Here is a 25,192-nt window from a genome sequence, read left to right on the forward strand (position 1 = left end):
AGCTTTGTTGGGGGTGGTGGGGCTCGAAGAGGGCCCCAGAAGGGGGATCTTCTGAAGCTCGCTGCCTGCAGAATCCTTCTGGAGCCATCCTGTTAAGAACCTCTTGGTTCATCCTAGCCCAGCTCCTCCAGTGAGTCACCTAGAAGGCATCTGGGCCTCCTCCTGCCAGCAGCTGCAGGGCATTTGTGCCCGACTAATTATGTGCATCTCTGATCTGAAGTCACAGGGTTGAATCGAGCTAGGTTGAGAAATGACCCAGACAGAAGCCAGGGCTCGGGCTGGCGCCCCTAGCTGCACTCGTGGCTGGCGATGAGGTCAGGGCGTTTCTGCCTTGTGACAGATTCGGGACGCAGAGAAAAGAGGAGTCGGGGCTTTGTCCTAACCCAGGCCAGAGCTGACGCCAGTGCAGATGGCGTGGTTACGGTCGGGAAGTGTGGATAGCACAGAGTGGAGGCTGAGGATTCTGATGACCAACAAACATGTTTTCTCTGATGTATCAGGAGCAGCAGCATCTCTCAGCGAGATGCTCTTCCCATGGAACACGTGCAGCATCACCGCATCCCAGTGGTACCCAGGCTGAAGCATCCCTCTTGGATCTTGGGCACAAGATCGCAATTCTGAGTGATTCAGACTATGACTCCCACCCGGGTATTGAGCTCAGCCCCTGAGTTTTGTGGCCTCAGGTTTGTGTTAAGGCACTAGGCAGAGATGTGCTTTTCAAATGCAAATTTTAGGAACATTTATTTCAATGGGTCCCTAAGGAGCAGTAAGCCCTCTCAGCTCCCAATTAACCCAGTGTATTGGAATGCCTCCGTGGTGGAAGGAAGTGTCATCCATGCCTGGGCCTTGGTGACACTTTTCAGAGCCAGCAGCTGGCACGTGGCATGTAGAGACGTGGTTTCTACCTGAGGCTGAGTGATACGGTGGTGCTTTGCAGAATGTAAAAAGTTTGAACCCTTGCTTCTGCCGAGAGAGCCTGGCTGCTACACCACAAATCACATTTGTATGGCATTTTATTTCCAAAGGGCAGCTTTAGTCATGGAGAAGACAGAAGCTTTGTGTGAGGTTTTTATTTCCCCCCACTTATTTTTTGGACAGTAGAGAAGAATGAGACATAATTTGCCTTTTTGAACTCTGCTTTCAAATCACTTTATAAGTGGCTTTAAAACTGTCTTAGTGTGTGCTCAGGCTGCTATAAGAAAATACCACAGGCCGAGTAGTGCACAGCAAACATTTATCACTCACAGTTCTTGAGGTTTGGAGGCTGGGAAGTCCAAGGTCAAGGCCCTTACAGATTCAGTGTCTGGTGAGAGCTCACTCTCTGGTTCAGAGATGGCTGTCTTCTCACTGTGTCCTCACGTAGTAGCAGAAGGGACAGGGTTGCTCCTGGGGTCTCTTCTGGAAGGGCACTCATCCCATTCATGAGGGCTGCACCCTCATGGCCTAATCACCTCCCAGGGACCCCGCCTCCTCATGCCTTCACATCCAGGATGAGGATTTCAGCATATGCATTTTGTGGGGGACACAGGCATTCAGCCCATAATGAAAACTCTCTTTGTAAACGATCCTGGAAGAGTTACCTCTGATGTCATTTTGAAGTGCCTTAATCCATTTGTGTCACTTGGTGGTTTTCTTTTTAAATTGGCACGGAAGTGATTTGATGAGAAGAATCTGTGTCTAAATACGTGCAGTAGCTCTGGCACTTGTATTCCTTTTAAACAAAAATTGCAAGTGATAAAAGAGCTGGTTAAATATCAGAGCATACTGGAGAGGTATGAGGAAGCTCAGAGTAGTTTTCTAGTTTGATTGCTCTGTGCAGACGTGAACTGGGGTCTAGAGCAGCAATTCATAAAGGGATACGTAGCTCCCTACTTGAAGCTTTACATGGTGTCCAGTGGTAAGATCTCTCCCCTAGCTCTGCTTCTCTTTGGATCATAGAGCTATTTGCTCCTTTCCTCCCTCCCTAGTACACAGGAGCTGATGTGGGGACATAACCCAGAGGCACTGTCAGATGATGAGGGCAGATAGCACTTGACCTTAAATAATAATCCATTCTTGGTTGAATTGCCAGGCAGACAGATAATCCCAGATGAAATAAATTACACCCATTTTACAGACGGATTCACCCTTTGGGCTTGGTCTGAGTTGACTTCCAGCACCTGTTTTCCATCCTCTCAGATATTAAATACCCAGATCCTGTGAGCTATCGAATATCAAAAGCGCAGTTTGGGACTGTGGTTGCTTTCAACAAGTCAACCATTTGCGAGGCACTGGGACATAGTGGCCAGAATAAAGGTCAAGGTCACTTCAGCAGTCCCCCAAATCCCTCTGGCATGAGCTCTCTTCCTGTCTGCTTTGTCTGCAAGATTCGGTGCCAAGGGTTCTGGCGGGCAGATCTTCAGGCAGCTGAATCAAGAGGAAGGCTGCACGCCCTGCCCTTGCCTGCAGAGATGCAAGGTGGCTTTGAGATGCCTGAATCTTCTTTCCTTTCTGATTGCCTTGTTTGTTCAGATGCTTCTTCCATCCTGAGCGTTGGCTTGACTCCCCTGCCTAATCACCTCGGAAGGTACCCAGCAAGCAGCTCCCAACCCATCCATAAAAGTGCAGCGCACATCCGCTTTCTCAGACTGAGGAAATGACCACCAGGGCTGCAGAGGAAAGCGTGTGCCCCGTATTTCAGTGTAGGATCTGAGACGGGAGAAGCTGTCCGCATGGCACACCCCAGCCTGTTCTTGGCTCACTCCACTTCTCCTTGGAAAATGCAGATGGACAAGGGGGAGGGAGTTTAGCTAACATCATCAGATGATGCTTTCTAGCCTCCTGAGAGCTTTCTCTCAAGTAAACTCTGCAGAGCTCTGCTGGGATTATTGGAGACAGTGTGAGTAATGGACCGGCCCTCTAGAATCCTCTTGACTGTGTTTATTTTGCAGCATAAAAGTGTCCCTGCTAGAATAGAACAGTGCCTCCAAATTATCCCATCCAGACACTAGGTGAGATGACTAGGGCCCCACAAATCACCATGGGGACAGATGGCACCGAATTCTGGTGCTAACTTAACGACGGAAGTTCTGTCACAGATGGGGAGTGAGAAGGGGCACTGGGGTGGCGACATGTGACTCACTGCCCACACACAGACATGCCAGGCACACACACATGCAGAGCACTTACACACGTGCTCACACGCGCACAGCAGTGTGGCAGTCACAAACATGCCCATTGTCCTTGTGCCCTAACTGCTTTCAGCCACCCTCATGGTGGCCCTGTATATGAGTGCCTTGGTGCTTTGCATGTGCTGGTCCGTCTGTGTGGACACCTTTTTCCTCCACCCAGCGATCTGGCAAACCTGGCTTGTTTCCTGTAGAGTCATCTCTAGGGTCTCTCTCTCTCTGAAGCCTTCTCTGCCCGCCTCTCCCACTACACACACAAGGGGCTCACTCCCAATGCCACATTGCATGTGGCATAACCGTCATTCACCATCATTCTATGATACCGTGTCTGCATCTCCTTTACCCGTCCCCCCACCCACCTTGATGGGTGAACCATATTTTTTCAATGCACAAAGCAAATGTTACATGCCTAAACATGCCTGGCATATATTGGCCATTAGTAGGTATTGGTTAAATGAATCAATGATGAATGAATACATTTTTGGAGGCGGGAAGGTTGGTTTGGAATATCTGACCATCAAGTGTGGACACTAAAGACTAATTGTTCTTCCGGTGTAGGATTTCTGATGGTTGTCTCTTTTTATTGTTACTCTTGCGTTTCAATCAAGAACACTACCAGAATCTACTTTGGCTTGGCAACGCTCAACCAGTGTAATTTCTTCTTTGGTAGAAGAGCTCTTGCCATCTCTTGGATTGGCCCCTCGGTTCTCCCAAGAGAAATCTCCATTCTCCTATGGGAGGAATTTAGCTCTGTCTGCATGTCTCCTGGTGATGGAAACTGGCACGGATCCAGATGAAATGGTGGGGGACTGGCCCGGGCATGTTAGCTCTTTGGATTGCTGGCTAGAAGAAAATTGGAGCTGGGAGCACTGGTCAGCAAGGCCTCTAATTTCCTAGCTTTCTGTGCCAAAATTCTCTAGCATTACATTTGAGGTGGTGACTGAGGTAATATAGCATTTCCCCTCTCAGCTAAATGCTAAAAGGCAAAAAGACTTTTCTTGCTCACACAGGAAAACTTTTAACGCCAGCCTGGAAAAGAAGAAGTTCTCTGGCCATGAAAAAAAAGAGAAAGCATTGATATTGAAATAGAGCACCTTTTCCCAAGCTATTCAAATCACTTCATAAGCAGCATCCTGGCCACAGGTGGAGGAGAGAGGTGGGGTATGTTCCAAACGCCATTTTAGTATGTTAGGTAAAATGTGGCCGCGGGGCGGGATGTTTGCATGCCTGCCTTTGGGCTCTGTTTAAAATAAGGAGACTTGTGATGAGATCTGCAGCTGGCGAGCTGGCCCCCAGCCTGGGCAGGTTGGGCTCCAGCAAGGCCGTGGAGTCCCTAATGTGGGGGGCCTGCAGGGACGGGAGTGGCCTGGGTCCACTCCTGTCCCTGCAGCCAGCACACCACACAGAGCTGACATGGAATTCCAGGTCTGTGACCATTTGCTGGACACTCCTGCAGCATTAAAGCAGGGGGCTAGGAGTAACTGGCTTCCTCTGGGACCCAGAAGGAGCCCTAGTGAAGCAAGATGGTTCCTTTTTTTTTTTTTTTAAATAAGTAGACCCATTTTTCTCATTAGACCCTCAAACATTTAGGTCTCTTCTGACCAGGAACAGTGAAGGTGGATCCTGCCACCACTCCATGTCTTGTCACGCCTATGCAGACATGAAGTTTCCTCCTGGCAGCCTCCCCAAGCCAGAAGAGCAGACTGGCTGATGGCTGTTTGCCCTTCCTGGGATGCTGGGCTGCCCTGCTCGGGGTCTACCATCCTGAAGCATTTGTGTCCAGCCAGGCACCTGTGTGTGCTGAGATGCAGGCAGGCGCACAGCAGGGTGTGCGTGGACATCCTCTGGTAGGTAGAGGCAGATACATTCAGTCCTCGCTATTTGTGGATTCCATATTTGCGAACTCACCTACACACTAAAATGTATTTGGAACCTCAAAATCAAGACTTGCAGATCATCTGTCATGTAAGCAGAGCAGCAGAAAATTTGAGTTGCCCCACATGCACATCCCCCGCTGAAGTCAAATAAGGCCATGTTTGCTTTCCTGTTTCAGCTCTTGTACTGGGAGCAAGTGTCCTTTTTGTGGCCTATTTAATACCACGCTTTTGTGCTTTTGTTGGTGATTTTGCTGTTTGAAAGGATCCCCAAGCACAGTGCTGAAGTGCTGTCTACTGCTCCTGAGTGCAAGAAGGCTGTGATGGAGAGAGTACGAGTTAGGTAAGTTAGGTAGGTGTTAGGTAAGCCTGAGTTACAAAGCCATCGGGGTGCAAGTTCAATGTCGATGAATCAAAAACATACTCAATAAGGTGTCTTTAAGCAGACACATATAAAGCAAGGTTACATATTGATCTATCGATGAAGCCACTGCGACCAGAGGCTGGCAGGAGTCTGAGTGTGGTGTATTTCCCCTGGGAGCTAAGTGTCTGCTAATTCAGTGTTTATGGCAACTTTGTGGACCAGAACGCCCTTGATTAGTGGATATTGAGAATCCACTGAGTCAAGTGCTTCAGGGGAGAGTTTTACATCAAGTTCTGTTTCTGCGATACCACATTTGGAAACGTTTGGCTGCCGTCTTGTGGCAAAACCTCCATAACACAGACTGTGGGCTCACACAGGTCCTGTGCTGCGTTGTGGGTGGGGATGGAGGTGACGGCGCTGCAGGAGAATGCCCCTGAGTGGCCTCGCAGTACAGTGCTTACTGGAAAGGGTGGTGGTGTTCACGGGCCTGCAGACTCTGGGTGAGAACAGACACCCAGCCATCACTCTGACATCACCCCCGGTTTGGTTCCTGGCACTATCTGGTCCTCTGTGGGTCTCAGCTCTGAGATGAGCTGCATCCCCATCCATGCAAACACTGGAAAGGAAAGTGGGCAAGGCTCTAGGGCAGGGAACTGAGACCATAGGGTGGAAGTTTTCAGCCCTCCAAATTCTCACCCCCTCAAGAAAAGAAGTGATGTTGCATAGCCATGAACCGACAAATCCCCAGGTGCCCGCTGCTGCCCGGCACTGCGCATTTGATCTCATCTGCACTTGACAGCAGCCCTCTGAGCGATCCCCTCCTTTCTGCTGGTGCAGAGAGGTCACCTGAATTGTCAGAGGGCTAGTAAGGGAGAGCATTTAGATTCAAGTCTAGGTTAACTAACGATACAATTCATAGAACTTGCTGGGTGACTGGAAAGACAGGACAGTGGGAAGAAGCTGAGATTTTTGCCTGAGCGTCTGAAATAATGGTTCCTTTGAGGGAAATGAAGAAGCTGAGTGAGTGATTGCAGAGGGCAAGGGTGAGTTAAGACAGTGGTTCTCTAGGTAAACAAAGGTCCTACTGTACAGCCCAGGGAACTCTATTCAATATCCTGTAATAAACCACAGTGGAAAAGAATATGAAAAAAAATGTGTGTGTATAACTGAACCACTTTGCTGTACACCAGAAACTAACACAACATTGTAAATCAACCAGACTTCAATTAAAAAAAATTTTTTTTTAAAGACAGTGGTTCAGTGGTTCTCAGCCTGGGATGATTTTGCCCCATAGAGGACGTTTGGAAAGCTAGGACTTTAGGTTGTTGGAGACGGGGAATGCCCTGGGCATCTAGTGGGCGGAGCCCAGGGATGCTGGTAAACATCCCGAAGTGCACAAGGCAGCCCCTACAACAAAGGATTATTCGGCCCCAGATGTCAGTAGTGCCGAGGCTGAGAGGACCTGAATTAAGATGAAAGGTTCTTGAAGGAGGTGTGTTGTAGAATATCTGGGGCCAGATCCCAGAGACCCCAGAGGTCAGGCAGACAGGCCAAAGGGGGACCCTGGTGTTGTGACGGCAAAGGGTGGTGTTTTTACTTGGGGTTTCCGGATACATTTCCTCTGCTAAAACATGAGGCTACGATCCAGAAACTTCAGTTAAAGTATTTCCTTCTGACCTGTCATCATTCCTGGCTCCAAGCTGACTTCTTTTTTGTACATTCTCTGTGTTGAATAAAGCTTGCTCTGTCTGTGAGCCAGGTCATCACAGGGTGGCAGACAACAGGTGACAAGACAGGCAAGAGAGACAGTGTCCCCAGACAGGGGAGGCCAGGCTGGAGGCCCAGCGCTGTCTGTAATGACCGCAGGTAAGGGCACCGCTTGGGGGTCCCAGACAGTGTGGGGCCTCCAGCAGGGCTCTGACAGTACGGGGCAGGCCAAGGACAGCAGCAGCTCCCGGAGAACCAGGCCCCTCATGAGGGTTCAGGCTGACCGAAGTTTAGGGACACCATTGGCTTTTTTATTTCTCTAACCCTTCCTAACATTTGCAGTGTTTGTTGACTATCTGGGGGCATATTTGCAATATATATTTGCACCATGTCCTGGGGGAGCTGGTGAATTTTTCCAAGACAGACTCATGGATTAAAATGAATTGTTCAAAGTCCTTCCTGTATTGGGAGTGTTTGCCAAGTGCTGTGGGGGCACAGGGGTAGGGGGGCAGGTGCCTTCGCTAGAAGAGCCAGGGGAGGACGAGGGCGAAAGCCTCGGGTGATTTGCTGTCAGGACCGGAAGGTGGAGGAGTCCAGCAAGAGAGAAGAATGTGCTGGAAGGTGGGAAGCAGCCAGGCAGAATGGGGGCGTACTGTGGGCACTCAGCCTGGGTCTGGGGTGATGGGGGGGATGCAAAGCAGCAGAGATTTGGGTGCCTCCAGCAGGGTGATCTCTGAGGGTTCAAGGGAGACTCTTTTTTTTAATTTTCAATTTTTAAAAAAATTTTATACAATTTTGAGGATTACATTCTATTTACATTTCTTACAAAATAGTGGCTTTATCCCTCAGGTGATATAGTACATCCTTGAGCATGTCTTAACACCCAGTAGTTTGTGTCTCCCACTCCACCCACTCTCCCCACTGGTAACCACTAGTTCTCTAGATCTGAGCGTCTGCTGCTTTTTTGTTGTACTCACTGGTGTGTTGTATTTGTTAGATTCCACATCCAAGTGAGATCATACAGAATTTGTCTTTCTCTGTCTGACTTATTTCACTTAGCGTAATGTCCTCCAAGTCCATCCATGTTGCTGCAAATGGCAAAATTTTGTTCTTTTTATGGCTGAGTAGTATTCCATTTGTGTGTGTGTGTGCGCGCGCGCGCCATATCTTCTTTATCCAATCATCTGTTGATGAACACTTCCATAGCTTGGCAATTGTAAATAATGCTGTTATGAACATTGAGGTGCATGTATCTTTTCAAATTAGTTTTTTTGTTTTGTTTTATTTTCAAATATATACCCAGGAGTGGAATTGCTGGGTCATATGGCAGTTCTATTTTTAGTTTTTTGAGAAACCTCCATATTGTTTTCCACAGTGGCTGCACCAATTTACGTCCCATCAACAGTGTAGAAGGGTTCCCTTTTTCCCATATCCTCCCCAACATTTGTTATTTGTGTTCTTTTTGATGGTAGCCATTCTGACAGGTGTGAGGTGATATCTCGTGGTTTAGATTTGCATTTCCCTGATGATTAGCGATGCTGAGCATCTTGTCGTGTGCCTGGAGGCCATCTGCATATTCTCTCTCTTAAAGATAGAGGATCCTTTCAAGAAGGCAAAGCCATTTCTAGCCCCTCTGCTGTGGGGAAATGTGAGACCTCTCTCCAAGAAGTGTGATAAAACCAGTGTCCCATTTTGTGTCAAACTAGAGAAGCCAACCCCTTCATCAAATAGCAAACCTTTCTGGGCAGTAGACACTTTTCCCAGAGGATGGGAGCCAGGAGCCTGGCATCCCAGGTTCCCACCGAGCGCATCAACTTCCTCACCATGCCCTTGTGGGCAGTTAATTTCTCTGTGCCGCAGATTCCTGTCTGTAGAATGAGTAGGACAATTGTACCTACATCACTGGGTTTTTTATGAGATGAAATGATTTTGTGCAAATGAAGTGCCTGGAATAAAGTCACACACTTAGTGTCCCCAGCTCTTCGCTCCCTGGACACAAGGGCAGAGGACACAGGACGTTGTGGTTTGTGAGGAGGAGATACAGGAGAAACTGTAGGATTAGCCCTCAATTGAGCCAGCTGTCACGCCCACATACATGGGCGTGAGCCCTGTTCATAAAGCAGTTGAGTATTTTCAAAGGCTGGATTTTGCCCAGAAGCTGGCTGATGATCAGTTTCCATGGCAGCAGATCCCCAAGCCAGGAGGGTGCCCTGCAGGCCTCTGACTCCAGGTGGCGACTGTGGGCTCATGTCCAGGTTGACCCCTCCTCTCAGGCTTAGCTTCTGCACGCTGGCACTGTCTCTCCCCTCCTCTGCCTCCCTCTCCCCTTTCCTATCCCAATCTCAGCCTGCACTCCCACCCCAGCACACAGGGGGCGCTCCAAGCAGGAGGGGCAGACTGCCTTCCCTGGTAACCAGCAGCCTTGAGAGCAGTGCTAGTGATGGAGCAAGGAAAGACCGCTGGCCCCAGAGGCAGAACCCTTGGCCGAAGTGTGACCTTGGGCAGGTCACTGAGCCTCGCAGTGTGTGGACTGCCTGCCTGTGACATCGGGGTGCTGGTTTGGCTTGTAGCACCTCATGTGATTGTTAGGATGGCAGAGAGAGGCAATGTGTATAGAGGGAACTTTAAAAAATGTTAGATACTTAACTCTACAAGCTGTGAGCATTTAAAATCATTCAATCAGTATGCCGCATCATGTCTCAAAGAATGGTCGAGAAGTCCCCAGTCTGGGGTTGCAGAAATGGGTGTGCTGATTGCAGTGAAGGCCCCAGACTGCACTGGGGAGAGGGTGGATGGAAGCCAGGGTGTTGTACAGGCAGAGGATTTTATGCTAAAGTGTGCTGGGCTGTGTGTTTAGAGTAGGGGCGGAGTTATGTCCTGCTTTGGGGAGGCTCTCAGGTGGACTTGGTAGCCAAGGTGCTGGGTCCCCAGGCTCATGGTGACTGCTCTCCGGACTCCCTTTCCCCAGCGGGGAGTTGGGGCTGCTTCAGGTGTAAAGACACTCTCCTTAGCATCCTCCACTGCCTCCTGTTACCTTGAGGGAAGGAAACACAAGCTCCTTCCTTTATCCAGATCTGCCTCTGTCTGACACACTGAGCAGGGGAGGCGCTGGGCCAAAAAGGACTGTGAATCTCTGCTCTTCCCCTTGCTGTGTGATGGAGGAACCAACTACTTTGCCTCACATTCTTTATCCTTTAAAATGGAAATACTGAAGGGTAGAGCCCACCTCAGGGAACTGTAGGGAACGTTAAATGCGCTAACACTGGTGAGTACTTAGAACACTGGCACTCAGTAGATACATTCATATATGTTATATGAATTATATCTTGTATAAAATGATCTTGTTTGTTCCTGTAATTATTTTTGCCTTTCGTTTTTAACGTCAGGTTTATTGAGATGTTACATGCCATAAGTTCTACTCTTTCAGTGTACAGTTTGTTGAGTTTTGACAAATGTACACAGTTGTCAAATCCATAAATCAGTTACCAGAGGGATTTTCTCAGCATAAATGCAGCCTCCGTCCTGCATCGGCCCTGTCCTCCCATTGCTGTTTACGAAGATGGGTTATTTCTAACGTTTATAGTTCCAATTCTTCCGTTCTTTCTTTCCACGGTGAACTAAGTTAAGCTCTTTCATCTTCAGCGAAAACGATGCCATGGCATCCGCATAAGCCTCTGGCATCCGCACGAGGGAAAAGCTTTCGTGAACACACGGCCTTCAGAATGAACGCCAGTGATCTCTAGTGTTCTCATTACCCACACCACCAACTCGTCTAAGCCCTGGCCCGTATTCCAAAGAGGAGCAAAGACTTGGATGCCAGTTTAAGTCTTAGCGTCTGTTCTGTATTCAGGGCTCAAAGTACAGAAATGCGCACTTACTTTTTTTCCCTTCTCAATGGAAAATATTCCCCTTCTTGTTCCCACTGGAAAAGTTGAACATGCCTTAGAATTTCCCCACCAGAGTCGATGTAGTAATTACCCAGGCGTTTGCCTTTTGACAGCGTATGCTAATATTTCTAGGTTCATAGAACAAACTAGACTCTCAGAAATCATGAATGAATTCATGTACGAAAGCGGCTCTTAGGAACAGGAGTCGCTGGAGATTTCAGACTTTCTATGTGTTATCATCTGGTTCAGGGGCCAGCAAACTATGGCCCACAGGCCAAATGCTATTTTTTGTCAATACAGCCTAGAACAGTAACTATCTGGCCTTTTACAGGGAAACTTTGCCAACTTCTGATCTAGTTCAATGCTTAGAGTAAGCCTGCACCCACACCTACCCGGCCTACTACTCCGATGTCTACTCTACCCCATCTCTGTTGCTGGTTTCCTAAGTCAGTTACCAGCCTCAATACTCTTCACGTGGGCTAATTACCACTTATAACTTCAGACCTGCTATGTTTACCTGTGACGTACAGGTGTCTCACCTGCACAAAGTAGGGGGTGTAGTATAGGTTTTGGTGTTAAGTGTTGCACCAAGTGAGTTCGTTTTCTTTTTCTTTTTTTAATTTAATTTTTTAATTTTTAAAGAAATATTTTTATTGAAGTATAGTCAGTTCATAATGTGTTAATTTCTAACGTGCAGCATAGTGATTCAGTTATACGTATATATATTCCTTTTCATATTCTTTTTCATTATAGGCTCTTACAAGATACCAAATACAGTTCCCTGTGCTGTACAGTAGGACCTGTTGCTGTTTATCTATTTTATATATAGTAGTTAGTATCTGCAAATACTGAACTCCTAATTTACTCCTTCTCTCCTTCCCCCACTCGGTGCGTATAGAAAGCGCCTAGCGTGGTATCCGGCCGTTAGCCGACCCTCAATCTGTACTTCCTTTCCTTCTTTCTACCCTTTCCCCAATGAGTGTGACCATTTATCCATGAAAGAAAAAATTAAGTGGCACTATGGCGCTCAGTAGTAGTAAATCTGCCGTTAGACAGCCCGGGTTTAAATCACTGCCCTGTCCCTTACTAGCTATGTGATCTTGATCTGGATGCTTAATCTCATTAAACCCCCTCCCAAAACAGTGATTATAATAGTATCTGTCACCTAGTAGCATTGTGAATATTCAGTGAATAATGCGTGTTAAGCACTTAGCAGGATGCCCTGCACCCAGTGTGGACTAAGTGGTACCTGTATTATTGTCACCTTCGGTGTGATCATCATTATTTTATTATGGAGGTGAAAACACTTGGTGGTTTCCACATTCACAAATGAAGGAAACAGGTTTCCCCCCTTGGGGAGTAAGTATGGAGCTTCACCTTCTGAAATGTGTCACTAAAAACAAAAGGAAAGCAATGGAGAGGCCGGATGTGCACATTTTTTTTAGATCCACCACCTGATTGCCTTCAAACCCCACACTGCATCCTCCACCAATCCGCTCAGCCTTGGCTGTCCACGTGCAGCTTTACATCCCTTCCCAGTTCCCAGGGGGCGGAGAGGACACTTTGCCCAGATGGAGCCCCATCCTCTGTTCATTCATTCATTTACTCACTCACCACTTATTTCACTCTTCTGTGCACAGACATATCGAAGGAGAGTAATACTTACCTCTGTTGTTCAAGGGCCCATCATCCTGGGCCCCAGTTTTAGGAATGTATTGGAGAGGCAAGTACTTGGGGCCTGGGCGAGCGGGGAGTTTTAACATCCCCCGAGCAAAAGATGGTGAATGGATTAGTAAGGTGGTAGAGGAGAGACATGTACTGGGCTAGGATGAAGCTTTAGTTCGTACGAAGTTTCTAAGCTGGTTTTTGGTGGGTCACTTCTAAACATGAGTCCTTGACTGTCAGTCCCTCTGGCTCAGGAATTATTCTGCAGGAGTCGTCAGGTCCTGCCGCCCTTGGCAGGGTTCTCCCTCACACGCAGCAGCTGTGGTTGAACAGAGGGCGGGCTGGAGTCACCTCTGCTGCCCAGGGATCCTTGAGCAGAAACAACCCCAGGGGCAACTGCTTTCCTGGGTCAGCACATACTAAACGAAGGCCATTGGCTGACTTTCCCCAGACCCAGGAGAGAAGATGTATGTGGAAGCTCTAGAGAAGTACCTTCCCCCCTCTGCCCAATGTGTCATCGGGCCCAGGTGACCATCACTCAGGCCTAGGAACTGACATGGCCTTCTATGCAACAGTGGGTCCCACTGCAGTAGAAGTGCCTGGCAGCTGTGCCTTTCTTGGAAAATGCCGGCTTGGGAGGGCCAAAAATAGCCGATCCCGGGACCAGACTGTGTCCAGGAAGTGGTGTGAGCGGATGGCCTCCCACTGGGGAGAGGGAGCCAGCATTCCTCAGTCCCAGGCAGCGCGGGAGGGCAGAGAGCAGGGCAGGGTCTGGGCAGCAGCAGGGTGATTCGGATGCTGGGGTTCCTGCCCCACCAGCCCGGCCTGGCCTGCCTTCCTCTCCCAGCTCTGTCCTCCCATCCCTTCCACTTCTGCATACTCAAGCTTGTCCCTGAGCACCCTGCTCCCACTCAGAATGGAATGCCGTGGCGGGGAAGCATGACTCAGCCTGTGGGACCCCTTGGAATCTGCCGGATCTTCTGCTCTCCCCTCTGACTCCTCCCCATGCCCTTTAGGCTCCGCTGAAGCCGACTCCGCGATGTGACCCAAACACGCCCCCTTTCCTACTGTGTGACTTTTTGCTTGGGCGGTTCCATGTGGACATTCGACAAGTCCTTCACGGACCAGCTCATGTGCCAAGTTGTCCCCATGTGAGGCCATCGTAGGATAAAGGATCGGGTCCCTCCTTTCCTAGCTCCCTCCGTTCTCTCTTGGTAACTGTTGGAACAGATCCCACGGTCTGCAGAATACAGACATCAGTGGAAACATGCATTTCCTGCCGTGGGGGGTTCTAAGCGCCCTCAGGATGGCGGTCCCCTCCCCAGCACCCAGCAGGGCCTTTTGCCTAGTAAGGATGGTGCTCATTTCTATTCAAAGAAGCCGCCTGTCGTGCTGGGGAGCCAGTTTTCATGCTGCGTGCCAGGCGCGAGATGCACGCCCTACATGCATTCTTCTGCACTCCCACACTGCTCCACCAGGTTACCTGCATCAGAACCAGAGCGGGGCGGGCCCCCACCACAAAGCCTTGACACGTCAGGGACCCTGCTTTAGCCAACGGGGCAGACTGTAGACTTCAAGCAGCTGCCATAGGTGAGCCTGCCAAATTTGTGATGGTTGCCAGTTGACGGCTCTCAGAAAAGGACCACCTACAGGTCATGCCAATCACATGTTCCTTGAGACGGGAAACCTGGAGCGTGGTTTCTTGTTTTGCATCATTAGATCACTTAGTGATCGGAGTGGTGTCCTTGGCTCTCGCTAAGGTAACAGCCCACCTGCAGGAGTGTCTGTTAATTAACTTCACAGTCTAGCCTTGGCTTTGAGAGGGGGCCTTTCTATAAAATAGTTGTGGGAAAGATACTTCTACACTTTAAGAGCCCTGTTGAAGTTTTCTTTAAGAATTCATGGGATTAATCCTATCTAGAGGAGTGATTTCCAAACTGTTTTTTCCGCTTCCTTTTTTTAAGCTAGGGAATCCTTTGTTCAAACAAAGTCTTAGGCGGACATCCAGAGTGGAAGACGATAAAGTAGAGCTGGCTGTTCTGGGAGAAGGGGGTGGTAGGGCTTGGAGGTCTGTGCACCTGCCAGCCGGCTCCCTCTACTGAGTATCTGAGGAAACAGCATTTAACGAGGAAGACCAGGGCCCCTGGAATCACACAGGGCTCGGGTTACTGGTGTGGAAGCACAGGATAAGAGTGGCAGAAAGGAGGGCGGTGCCCACCAGCCTTGCAGGAGGCGTGCAGTGAATGCTGTGGGCCGGGGGGCTGCCCCAAACCACACAGCTAGATCATGAAAGCTCAGCTGTGAGTCCCAAGCCCACACTGTCCGCACCACACAACCCATCCAGGCGTGGCTTACCCGCATAAGCCACCTCCCCGGAATTGGAGGGCTCTGTCCCTTCCCAGAGCAGCGTTCCTGCTCGACTCTGTGGGAGCAACAGCAAGAGAGTAGCCATTGCGTTTTAACGAGTTACTGTGGCTTATAGGACGCACTTGACTTCTTGCTGTCACAATCAGTAACTGAGCAGGCATGTTCTGCGTGTTGTGCATTTCATTTCATTTTTGCAGCATTTCCACTTTATAAAAGTTGTCTGATTCAGAATTTTAATAGTGAGGCTTTGGTGCATGTCTCCCACATTTTTCTTAAAGCGTGGTCTGAGTCTTGTCAGGCAGGAGCGAAGTTGTTACTTATTTCTAGAAACATCCTTAGGCTGCCTCTGTGAGGGAAGCCAGGTCTGTACCCTTCATCCTCATTCTTTGTCTGGTCTAACGGGCGAGCTGTCCCAGCTGAGCCAGCATAGAATGTTTCTCTCCAATTTTAACTTCATCTTTAATTGACTCCCCTGGACGGATTGAGAACTGAAACCCATCAGGAGGCAAAAGGCTGAATTTCTTCCCCTGAGTGCTTAGCACACTTTTGAAAGTAAATTGCTTATTTCCTTCTTGAGGTGGCAAAAGCACATTTGTTTGGGGAGGCCATGGGGACTGTAACTTGGTGAAAATCAAGGATTAATATTTGTGACCAAAAGCAATAAAACAGTGTTGATGGATGGAAGCGTGAGGTCCACATGAAATTTGCCATGGTAGCAGAAATGGGGTGGAGGGAAGCTGGAATTCACCAGCACGTGTACAGAGCTCTGATTGTATAGGTCCTGTTGTAAGATGCTCAGCCAGTGGTACATTCCTGAGTCCTAACGGCGCTCTCATTTGGGTCTAGGTGCTGCTCTATGTGGTACAGTGACTCTGTCTATGGTAACCAGGCTAATCAGTCAAGGAGCAGCATGAAGACGGTTGCTAGGAAAAGGTGAGATGCTTGTGGGAGTGGACGTGGTACCCACTCCCATGGTTTTCCAGCTCAGCTGCTGCACCTCTGACCCTGTCCCAACCAAACAAGGGTTCTGTTTATCCAGACTGGGGGCTGCAGGGTCAGGTTTGCACTTGACCAGACGCCCTGAAAAGCGGGGTTTGCCTGGCTGGGCTGTGAGCTGCAGGGCTACCCAATTTGTTGACTTTTCTCAAGAGGCAGTGGTGGGAACCCAGCACTGAGACATAAATCCTCTTTCCAGACTATTTCTGAAGCTTCAAAGGGAGATAAAGGTCTATTTGATAACCTCCCTCTTCAGCGGCATTTTCACAAGTAAAGAAAAAATGAAAATGTATAACGGATTTCCTGGAGGATTCAACTGTCCTTCTTATTGGAGATTTACGAGTAATTTTAAAAGTGCAAAATTTCCACAAAGTCTGGACACCTTTGTGCCTTTTTCCTGAGAGATAAGATGGTATATGTAGGCGAATGTGTCTAGGTAAGGGTTTCCAAATGGTTTAGCTTAAATCTTGTCAGTGAAAGTTTCTGTAAGTACCAATAATATTTTTATTATATATAAATAATGTACTTGTATTTCCTTATTCATATAAAATGTGAATTATAGAACAAACCAAAGTGTACATAAAAAGAGGAGACAAAGATGAAATAGGTGGCTTCATGCTGTCATCAGCTGATACTTTAAGACTAAAATAGGCACTAAGAGTGATGTTTGTTAATGATTTTGAGAATAAATCCATACTTCAGATTTCACATTTTTGGACTGATTTTTTTTGGTGATTGTTTTTATTTTTATTTATTTTTTAAAATTTTATTGAGTTATATTCAGTTTACAATGTTGTGTCAAATTCCAGTGTAGAGCACAATTTTTCAGTTATATATGAACATGCATATATTCATTGTCACATTTTTTTTTCGCTGTGAGCTACCACAAGATCTTGTATATATTTCCCTGTGCTATACAGTGTAATCTTGTTTATCTATTCTACATATGCCTGTCAGTATCTACAAATTTCGAACTCCCAGTCTGTCCCTTCCCACCCTCCTCCCTGTTGGCAACCACAAGTTTGTATTCTACGTCTATGAGTCTGTTTCTGTTTTATATTTAACCTTGTAATATGACTGACAAAAGCTTTTGCTCAGGAAACATGAGGCCCTGCGTTTTTTTTGTTTGTTTGTTTGTTTTGGGGTTTTTTTGGGTGTTTACTTGTGTTTATATTACTGATGTTACCTTCAACCTATGCTTTCTCGGCAGGAATCTTTTTTTTTTTTTAAAGTGAACTTTTAATTTCTTTTTTTTTTTACCTTTTTTTAAAAATTGAAATACAGTCAGTTTACAGTGTTGTGTCAATTTTTGGTGTACAGCATGATGTTTCAGTCATACATGTGCATACATATATTCCTTTTCATATTCTTCTCTATGACTTATTATAATTCTTAATTGAAGTATATCATACGTAGAGAAAAACACTCACGTTATAAGTGTACAGCTTGATGAATGTTCACAAAATGTACACACCACGTGCTCCTCACCCAGCTCAGAAAATGGGGTATACCGGAAGCCCCCATCATGGCTCCCCAGGACACTTTCACCCACTTCTTCCCCAAAGTAACCAGAATCCTGACACCTGTTAATGTGTATAGCCTTTACCTGTCTCTGAGCTTTGTATTCAGTAGATCCCTGAACCACGTGGATTTGAATTGCACTGGTCCACTTACATGTGGATGCTTTTCAGTTGTAAACACTACAGTCCCGTATGAGCCGTTGGTGGTTGAATCCGCGGATGCAGAGTATACTCAGATCAACCCCCACGTTGTTCAGGTTGTTCAGGGGTCACCTGTAATTGAGATGATGCCATATGCAGCCCACTGTGTATGCTTCTCGTGCTCTGTGTTCTGGGTGTCGGCGTCTCTGTGCTGTTGGGTGCGGTGGAAGCCCTTCTGCTACAGTAGCGCGCCCCGTGGCAGGACGGTGCCAGTGCTTCATGGTCCGCTCTGCTGGTGGTGGACATGCGCAGTGTCCAGTTTGGGGCCGCTGTGAATGCTGCGTCTGTGTGCACGATCCAGCCAGGGATTTGGTGAAGCTCTGCACGCGCTTCTGGTGGATGTGTATCTGGGGCTGGAATTCCAGGGCCATGAGGTATCTTCATCTTTCGTAGATACTGCCCAAAGATTTTCCAGAGTGGACCAGTCCCATTTCCAAGTGGGGACGAGGAGCGTTCCCACATCTTCATAAACCCTTGGGGTTGTTGTCTTCCTTTTTTAATTTTTATTTTTTGTACAGTTTTTGAAGGTTCCTTTCCATCTACAGTTATTACAAGATGTTGGCTCTATTCCCCGTGCTGTATGATGCATCCTTAACCCTGTCTTATGCCCAACAGTTTGTATCTCCTACTCCACCCCCACTGGTTACCACTGGTTTGTTCTCTATATCTGTGAGTCTGCTGCTTTTTTGTTGTATTCTCTAGTGTCTTGTAGTTTTTAGATTCCACATATAAATGATATACAGTGTTTGTCTTTCTCTGACTTCATTTCACTTAGTATAATGCCCTCCGTGTCCATCTGTGTTGCTGCAAATGGCAAAATTCTGTTCTTTTTAGGCTGAGTAGTATTCCGTTGTGTATTCAGGCCACATCTTCCCTTGTCTTTTAAACTTGAGCTGTTCTGGTGGAATCCGGTTTTCAGGTCAGGCAATGAGTCCCCTGGGCTCTGTGCTTTAGAGGGCTCCTCTCTAGTGCTCCTCAGAAGGCTGAGGGGTCTAGCGGTTTACCCCCCATAGTTCTAGTTACTAGGAGCCCTGGAGTCCCCTGGGCCAAGGGCCACGGGACCACTTTCAGGGTGTGGCCAGGAGATGTTCTCGGTGGCGATGGAGAGAGGAACGAGTGCATAGAGATAGCACCTGTGGGCTCCAGGTTCCCTGTGCCCATGGGCGAGAACGGAGCCCAGGGTCAGGGGAGAAGGGGCACCAGGACCACGAGCCAGCTTCTCCTTTTGGAACCAGCTGAGCCTGAGAATTCCAAGTTCGGACCTGATCATCCAAGATCAGGTTCCTTTGAGGAGCGTGGAAGGGCAAAGCCGGTGGAGGTGGGCACTGGGAGCACCTGTGGACAGAGGCTGTGGGGTGAGGGGGGCCTCCCAGCCCTTGTGCTGTATCTTCACTGGGTGTCTGAGTCGGGGCTTGGGGGTGGGTGATGGAGTGTAGGCAGCCGAGCCTTGGTGGGGAGAGAAAGGGTCTCCCTGCACTCTGTAGTGAAGAGGAACAGAAGGTGGGCGTTGATCCTGTGAATTTGCAGAGCATCTGACATCAGAAGCTGAGGAAGCAGCCAGGTACTGACAGCAGCCTCCTTTCCCTCCCTCCCATCTTGCCATGGCCTCCTGTGCTGTGTCTTCCAGAGCAGCGCAGTCCCTCAAATATAATGTGGGGCCACAGGTGTCATTTTAATTCTCTAGTGTCTGTATTAAAAAAGGATGTCCAGAAACAGGTGGAATTAATTGTAATGTATTTTAACCCATCATAGCCAAAATATTATAATTTCAACAAGTGATCAACATACAAAAGTTATTGGTCAGATATTTACACACTTTTGTGTGCTAAGTGGTGAAATCCGATGTGTAAATGTGCATATAGTGGATCTCAGGTCAGACCAGGGGCTTTGTCTCCATTCCTGGATGGTGCAGCCCTGTGGTGGGAAGTGAAATTAATTTGGTTTAGCACTGTCCGTATTATTTGATATGAATACTGTTGCTTTTACATAGTTTTGATTTTGTTGTTCTAAAGGTGTATTTACCAAATGCGGAGGCTAGAACATATTTTATTTCTCAATTTGTTAGCTTGATTTTAAACATTTAACATTTAGGCATATAGTAAGTGTGTTTCCACTTGGACTTTTGCCCATAGATGCCAGGGGTGGTGAGTGGAAAGAGTGAGGAAGCCGTGGTCAGCTGAGACAATCTGGTGCTGTCCATCTCCGTGTGTCCATGCCTGGACATAGGCAGGGACCATTTCTTACTCATCTTTGGGATCTCATAGCATCCAGTTCTTTGCTTTCTGCATGTAGGTAGGTGCTTTATGAAGAAAGAGATCAGATCTGCCTTGCTCTTCCCATATGTTCTTAGAGCCTGATGTGTAGTAGGTGCTCCTGTATTATTACCTCATTCATGCAATGTGTACTGAGTGCCCGTTGTCTGCTGGGTGCCAGATACTGTTCTAGACTCTGAAAATACAGTGGTGTAAAGACAGAGTTCCTGCTCTCTTTGGATTTGTTTCATGGATGGTAAAACTGCTTGGTTGTTGTTAGTAATAATAATGATGACGATGCCTTTGCTGCTAGTTGACACAGCTTAAATGACAGTATGACATGCAACTTACTCTGAAAGCACTCAGAAGGAAAAAAGAAAATAGTAGTTATCTTGAATCTTAGAAGATATAATTAGTCAGCAGATATTCCAAGCGTCTATTGGAGGTGTTCTGCTGGCCACCCTTGGGGGATGTGGGCTTTGGCTGGAAGGTATTAAGAAATCCATTTAAGAACACTTGCCATAAATTTACTTTGAGCCATGAGCCTGTAACTGGGCTGTTATCTGTGACCTGACAAATAGTTGTTTCTCATTTGCAGATTTAGGGTTTTCTGGGGGCTGATGGGAAGGAGAGAGAAATGAGAAAGATGGCGTAGACTGGAAGTCTGGCGTCATCAGTCAAGTAACAAGTGAAAAAACTGAATTAATAAATTCACGTTAAAACAGAGTATTTAAAAAAATAAAAATCAAGTGAGCTACAGAGACATTTTGTTTCATGGGATGGTTCAGTGCAAGGAGTCAAAAGGAAAAGGAAGCTTGGAGCTCAGTTAGAAAAATAATGAGACCCTTTGTGTCTGTGTTGGTGGCTTTCAGATGTGAGTGAAATCAGCCACCTGGGGGACTTGTTACCACACACGTGGCTGATCTCTACCCGCAGAGTTTGCAGTTTGTCTATCTGGGGTGGGGCCTGGAAGCTGCATTTCAGACACATCCCTGGGTGCTACTGCTGCTGGTTGAGGAATTGCACTTTGAGTCTCATCTGTTTCATTACATTACTGTTGTGAAACACTCACAGCAGCCTTCTGCGTCAGTTTTATATGATGAATGCAAGCTTGGGCCACAATCCTATAATGCAGACAGAGGTAGAACATTGTCCAATCACGGGTGCAACAAGAAATATGGGGAGAACACATCAACTGCGTGTATGTTTTCATAACCTCAGGCTGACCTTAGTGTCTTTGACTAAGTCACCCAGCCTCTCTGTGTTTCCCTCTGGGGATACTGAAATTAGGCTCTCAGGAATCTGAGCCTTCCCTGTCAGCTCATATCCCGACACTGCCCTTCTGCAGGAGCTGCTGGAACCAGAGCTTATGGCTTCCCAGACCCACCGTGTTGCTCTTCATCCCACTGTGCCCTGGCATAAACTCCTCCCCTGCGTTAACCCACTGCGAGGCTTTATTCTTCCTCAAGGACCCTATTCAGCTGCCACCTGGTGAACAGACTCCCTCTGGCTTCTCTTTCTCCCTTCCTGCTTTTCCTGTGCCTTATGCAGACTCCTGCTACAGCACTTACCACATTATATTATACTTTGTAATGTATATAGTCCCCTTCCTTTGTGGGAGCGAGCCAGGGACATCGGACATGGCTTCTACAGTGCTTTAACCCCCCATTCCCGGCCTGTACATAGCAGGTGCACAGTAAATATTTATGGACTGCATAATTGGATGCTTCAGTGAAAGCATTGCAGGTTTCTCAGACTATAAAAATAAATAGAACGAAATCACAACCAATAAATGGAATGCAGAGAGTTCAAATAACTGATATTTGGACAAGAGTTGCAGAGTCATGGTGCAAATAAGTCGATAATGAGAATTCCTGAGATTTCCATTACGTTGCTCTGCATCACAGTCAAGTCCGAATCTGACTGCTTATATTTACTGTTTCATGGAAGAACCAGAGTGCTATGTATCTACGAATATAAAGCAATTTGCTGATACCAGCCCAGGAACGTGAGTGAATATTGCAAAATTGTTATCCATAAGCATCTGTAATCTCCTTTATATTTTGGTCACAATGATAGGTTATTGAACGAATCAGAGGACCAGTGTCTGAATCCTCAGCTCTAACATAATCGTTTGGGAAAATATTTGATGAGATAGTAAAAAGATTAGGAGAAAGAAAATTTCTTCCATTTCCCTGGAAAAGAGGAGCTGCAGAATTGTCATCATCTAGGATGTTTCAAAATCCACTGTCACAGGGTCCGTGATGTCTTTTGTGTCTTTTCAGTTACAGTGTTGATCACGTCTATGCTGCTCATACAATAGATTTTTAACAATCACGGGGGTGGGGAGGACAGTGATTCAAGCTGGAGGAGATGGGCAGTGTTTTTAGAGACAAGCATTGGATGGGGGACTACTTACCGTGTGGGCAGGGGAAGGCAGAAGTTTGAAGAAACTGTGGCATGCTAGAGTTTTGTGAAATGGCTTTGATAAGTTTTGCCTTTTTTCTTCTTTTTTTTTTTTTCAATTTTTCTTTTCTTTTATTATTTTTTAACGGAAGTACTCTGGATTGAACCCAAGACCTCGTGCATACTAAACGTGCAATCTACCACTGAGCTATATCCTCCCTTCACCCCAGTTTTGCCTTTTTTTTTTTTTTTTTTTTTGCTTTCTAATAAACATGCTTTATTTATTTCTGCTTCGTGATGCCAGGACACTATTCCAACCCCGTCTCAGGGATTATGATCCAGGAAATGAACACAATAGTACCCCCCCCATTTTTGTTTTGTTTTGTTTTGTTTGCTTTCTAATAAACATACTTTATTTGCTTCCCCTTTTTTTGAATCCATTGCCTGAGATAAAGCAATAGGTCATATTAAAAGAGGAGGACAGCAAGGCTGTCTTCAGTCTGTCCCAGGATGAGCACAGTAGTGCCCACGTTGGCGGCCCCCACGGGAGACGTGTTTCCCTGCCCACCATTCCTCCAGGTACCTTCCTCTGGACCCTAACTCATTCGTCTCAAACTCTGAAGCTGCTTTCATTTCATCTTTCTTCCCCTTACCTCTGGGTCCCCCTCAGGCACTGTTCTTATCTCTGACTCTTTCCTCTATAAATTTAATTTTGTATGTCCAAATACCGGGACATCTCCACTTAGATGTCCAGCCTCAAAAAGAGAAAGGAAGGAAGAAAAGAAAGAAAGAAAAGAAAAGGAAAGATCCCTTAGCTGAACTCATGGGCTTAAAACCCACTTCTCTTTCTGGGTCTCTTATCTGCACAGGCCTTAATCAGTCCCGCCTCACTGCTTTTACTCTTGCCTGAAATGCCTTCTGACCCCACTCTGGAATGGGACTCTTAAATAAAGATGCCTACAGAAGCCAGAAAGGGAATTTGTGTGTGTGATGCTGGCAGAGGTGGGGTGAAAAATGGTAGCTGACATTCGTTTTAACGTTGGGGAGCAGTAGGGCCTGGTGGGGACAGGTGCCCCGTCTGGAGCGGGGCAGCTCCTGGCCATCCTTGCCATCTAAGAATGTATAATCTATGGCCCAATGTTACAATATTTCTTTGTTTTTTTTAAAGAGAATACAGAATCCATTTATTTGTTTTTAATCACTCAAGTTTATAAATGCTAGCAATTGTTTGAAATTACTAGCATCCTTTGACCTCACATCATAGAGCACATACAAACTGTATCTGTTAGTCCTGTGTGGACCTCAGCTGCCAGTTTGCAATCTCTAATTTAGAGCATCTATCCCAGAGCCATCCAATAGACAGATGTAAATCATATGTGTGGTCTAAAATTGTCTAGTAGCCTAGGTAAAAAGGAACAGGTGCAATTAATTTCAGTAATACAATATATTTAATTTAACCCCATATTTCCAAAATGTTCCAACGTATGATCAGTAGAACAAAAATTACCAGCGGGATATCTTTCATTCTGTTTTTGCACGTTAAGCCTTTGAGATCTGGTGCTTTGCACTTTGCACCGAGGCGTATCTCAATCTGGACTGTGGCTACTGGCTGCTTTGCTGGACATCACCACCCTGAAGTGAAGAGCAAAAATTAATTACATGCACATAGAATAAGGCAAGATCTTATTTATTATGCATGCAAATAAATAAAACCAAAGTAGGTGATACCGAAGTAGGAGATAGCAACTCTGAGAAATGATGAGTCTAAAAATGACACAAAGAACTATATGGAAAAAAATTCTGAGGGGCGCCAACGTGATCAACTACACACTTTCGAAAGCCCCTCATGCCTGGCTGATCAGAGCTTTTTAAAGGACTCTTCTACTTGGAGCTCTTCTCATCACAGCGAATAATCGGATTCACACTCTGGGGTGGGGTTACGCTTTGGACTGTTACTCTGCTGTTGCCCTTCTGAAATGTCAAGGTGAGAACATTTGTCCTTAGGCATTTAAGACAAAATGAGTGTCATAGAAGTCAGTGTAAAATGGGGAAGAATGTTTTGAATTCAGTGATGACTTTGCCATTCAATCAAGATTTAGCAAATATACGTACAGCTAAGGATGAACATTTCCACTCAATATTTAAGTACTTTCACTCTGCATTCTTACTGGGGAGCAGAGCCCTGGAGCTGTTGTCAGCTTTGGCCAAGTGAAGACTGGGACCCCTTTCTTAACTCCTAGCTACATAGTTTTTATGTTTTCTCAGGACTCCCCCCATGGTACATTCAAAGACTATTGAGGCTGCCAACGTCAAGGTCATGATCATAGAAGCCACATTGGCATCTGCCAAGAGTGAGGCTGCTCTGGACACACTGTGCTCTCACCAGGTCTCTAGACTCCTGGTAAAGACCAAAATGTGGTCATTTGTGCGTCTTTGCTGCTGGAGGGAACCAGGGAACGTATGTCAGTGTCTCGGGACGGTCAGCCACGCCTGCTTGACCTGAGCGTAATGTCCTCAGAGACAAAACGTTAGTATTGTGGAAGGTGCTCACCATCACTGCTTTCCAGGAGCCAGTGGTTCACCTCTGCTGAGTTAGGGCAGTGGCACAGTTGAGACTGTTATTCTGGGTTGAGCTGCCAACACTGTTGGAAAGGCCATGCTGGGGCCCAGGGGAGCTGCCATGGCTGTGATGTGTCCCCATGTCTGAAATCAGTGGCATGGATCTGAAGTGAGAAGGCTGCTAAGAAGCAGGAGTCAGGAACCTTGAGGCGGACCCCAGACCCTCA

At 46.9% G+C, this 25,192-nt stretch overlaps 1 protein-coding gene across 1 annotated transcript in view; it reads left to right on the forward strand.

Annotated features, from left to right (window-relative positions):
* LOC116660243 (solute carrier organic anion transporter family member 3A1-like) overlaps nucleotides 1-16,175 on the forward strand; it is a 115,038-nt gene extending 98,863 nt beyond the window's left edge. The window contains exon 3 of the mRNA XM_032469106.1: nucleotides 15,878-16,175. Within this exon, the coding sequence (XP_032324997.1) occupies nucleotides 15,878-15,945 (68 nt within the window). The 3' untranslated portion in view covers nucleotides 15,946-16,175. The remainder of the gene's footprint in view (nucleotides 1-15,877) is intronic.
* Nucleotides 16,176-25,192: the final 9,017 nt, after the last annotated feature.

This window comes from Camelus ferus, chromosome 27 (assembly GCF_009834535.1).
Source record: "Camelus ferus isolate YT-003-E chromosome 27, BCGSAC_Cfer_1.0, whole genome shotgun sequence".
NCBI classification, from domain to species: domain Eukaryota; kingdom Metazoa; phylum Chordata; class Mammalia; order Artiodactyla; family Camelidae; genus Camelus; species Camelus ferus.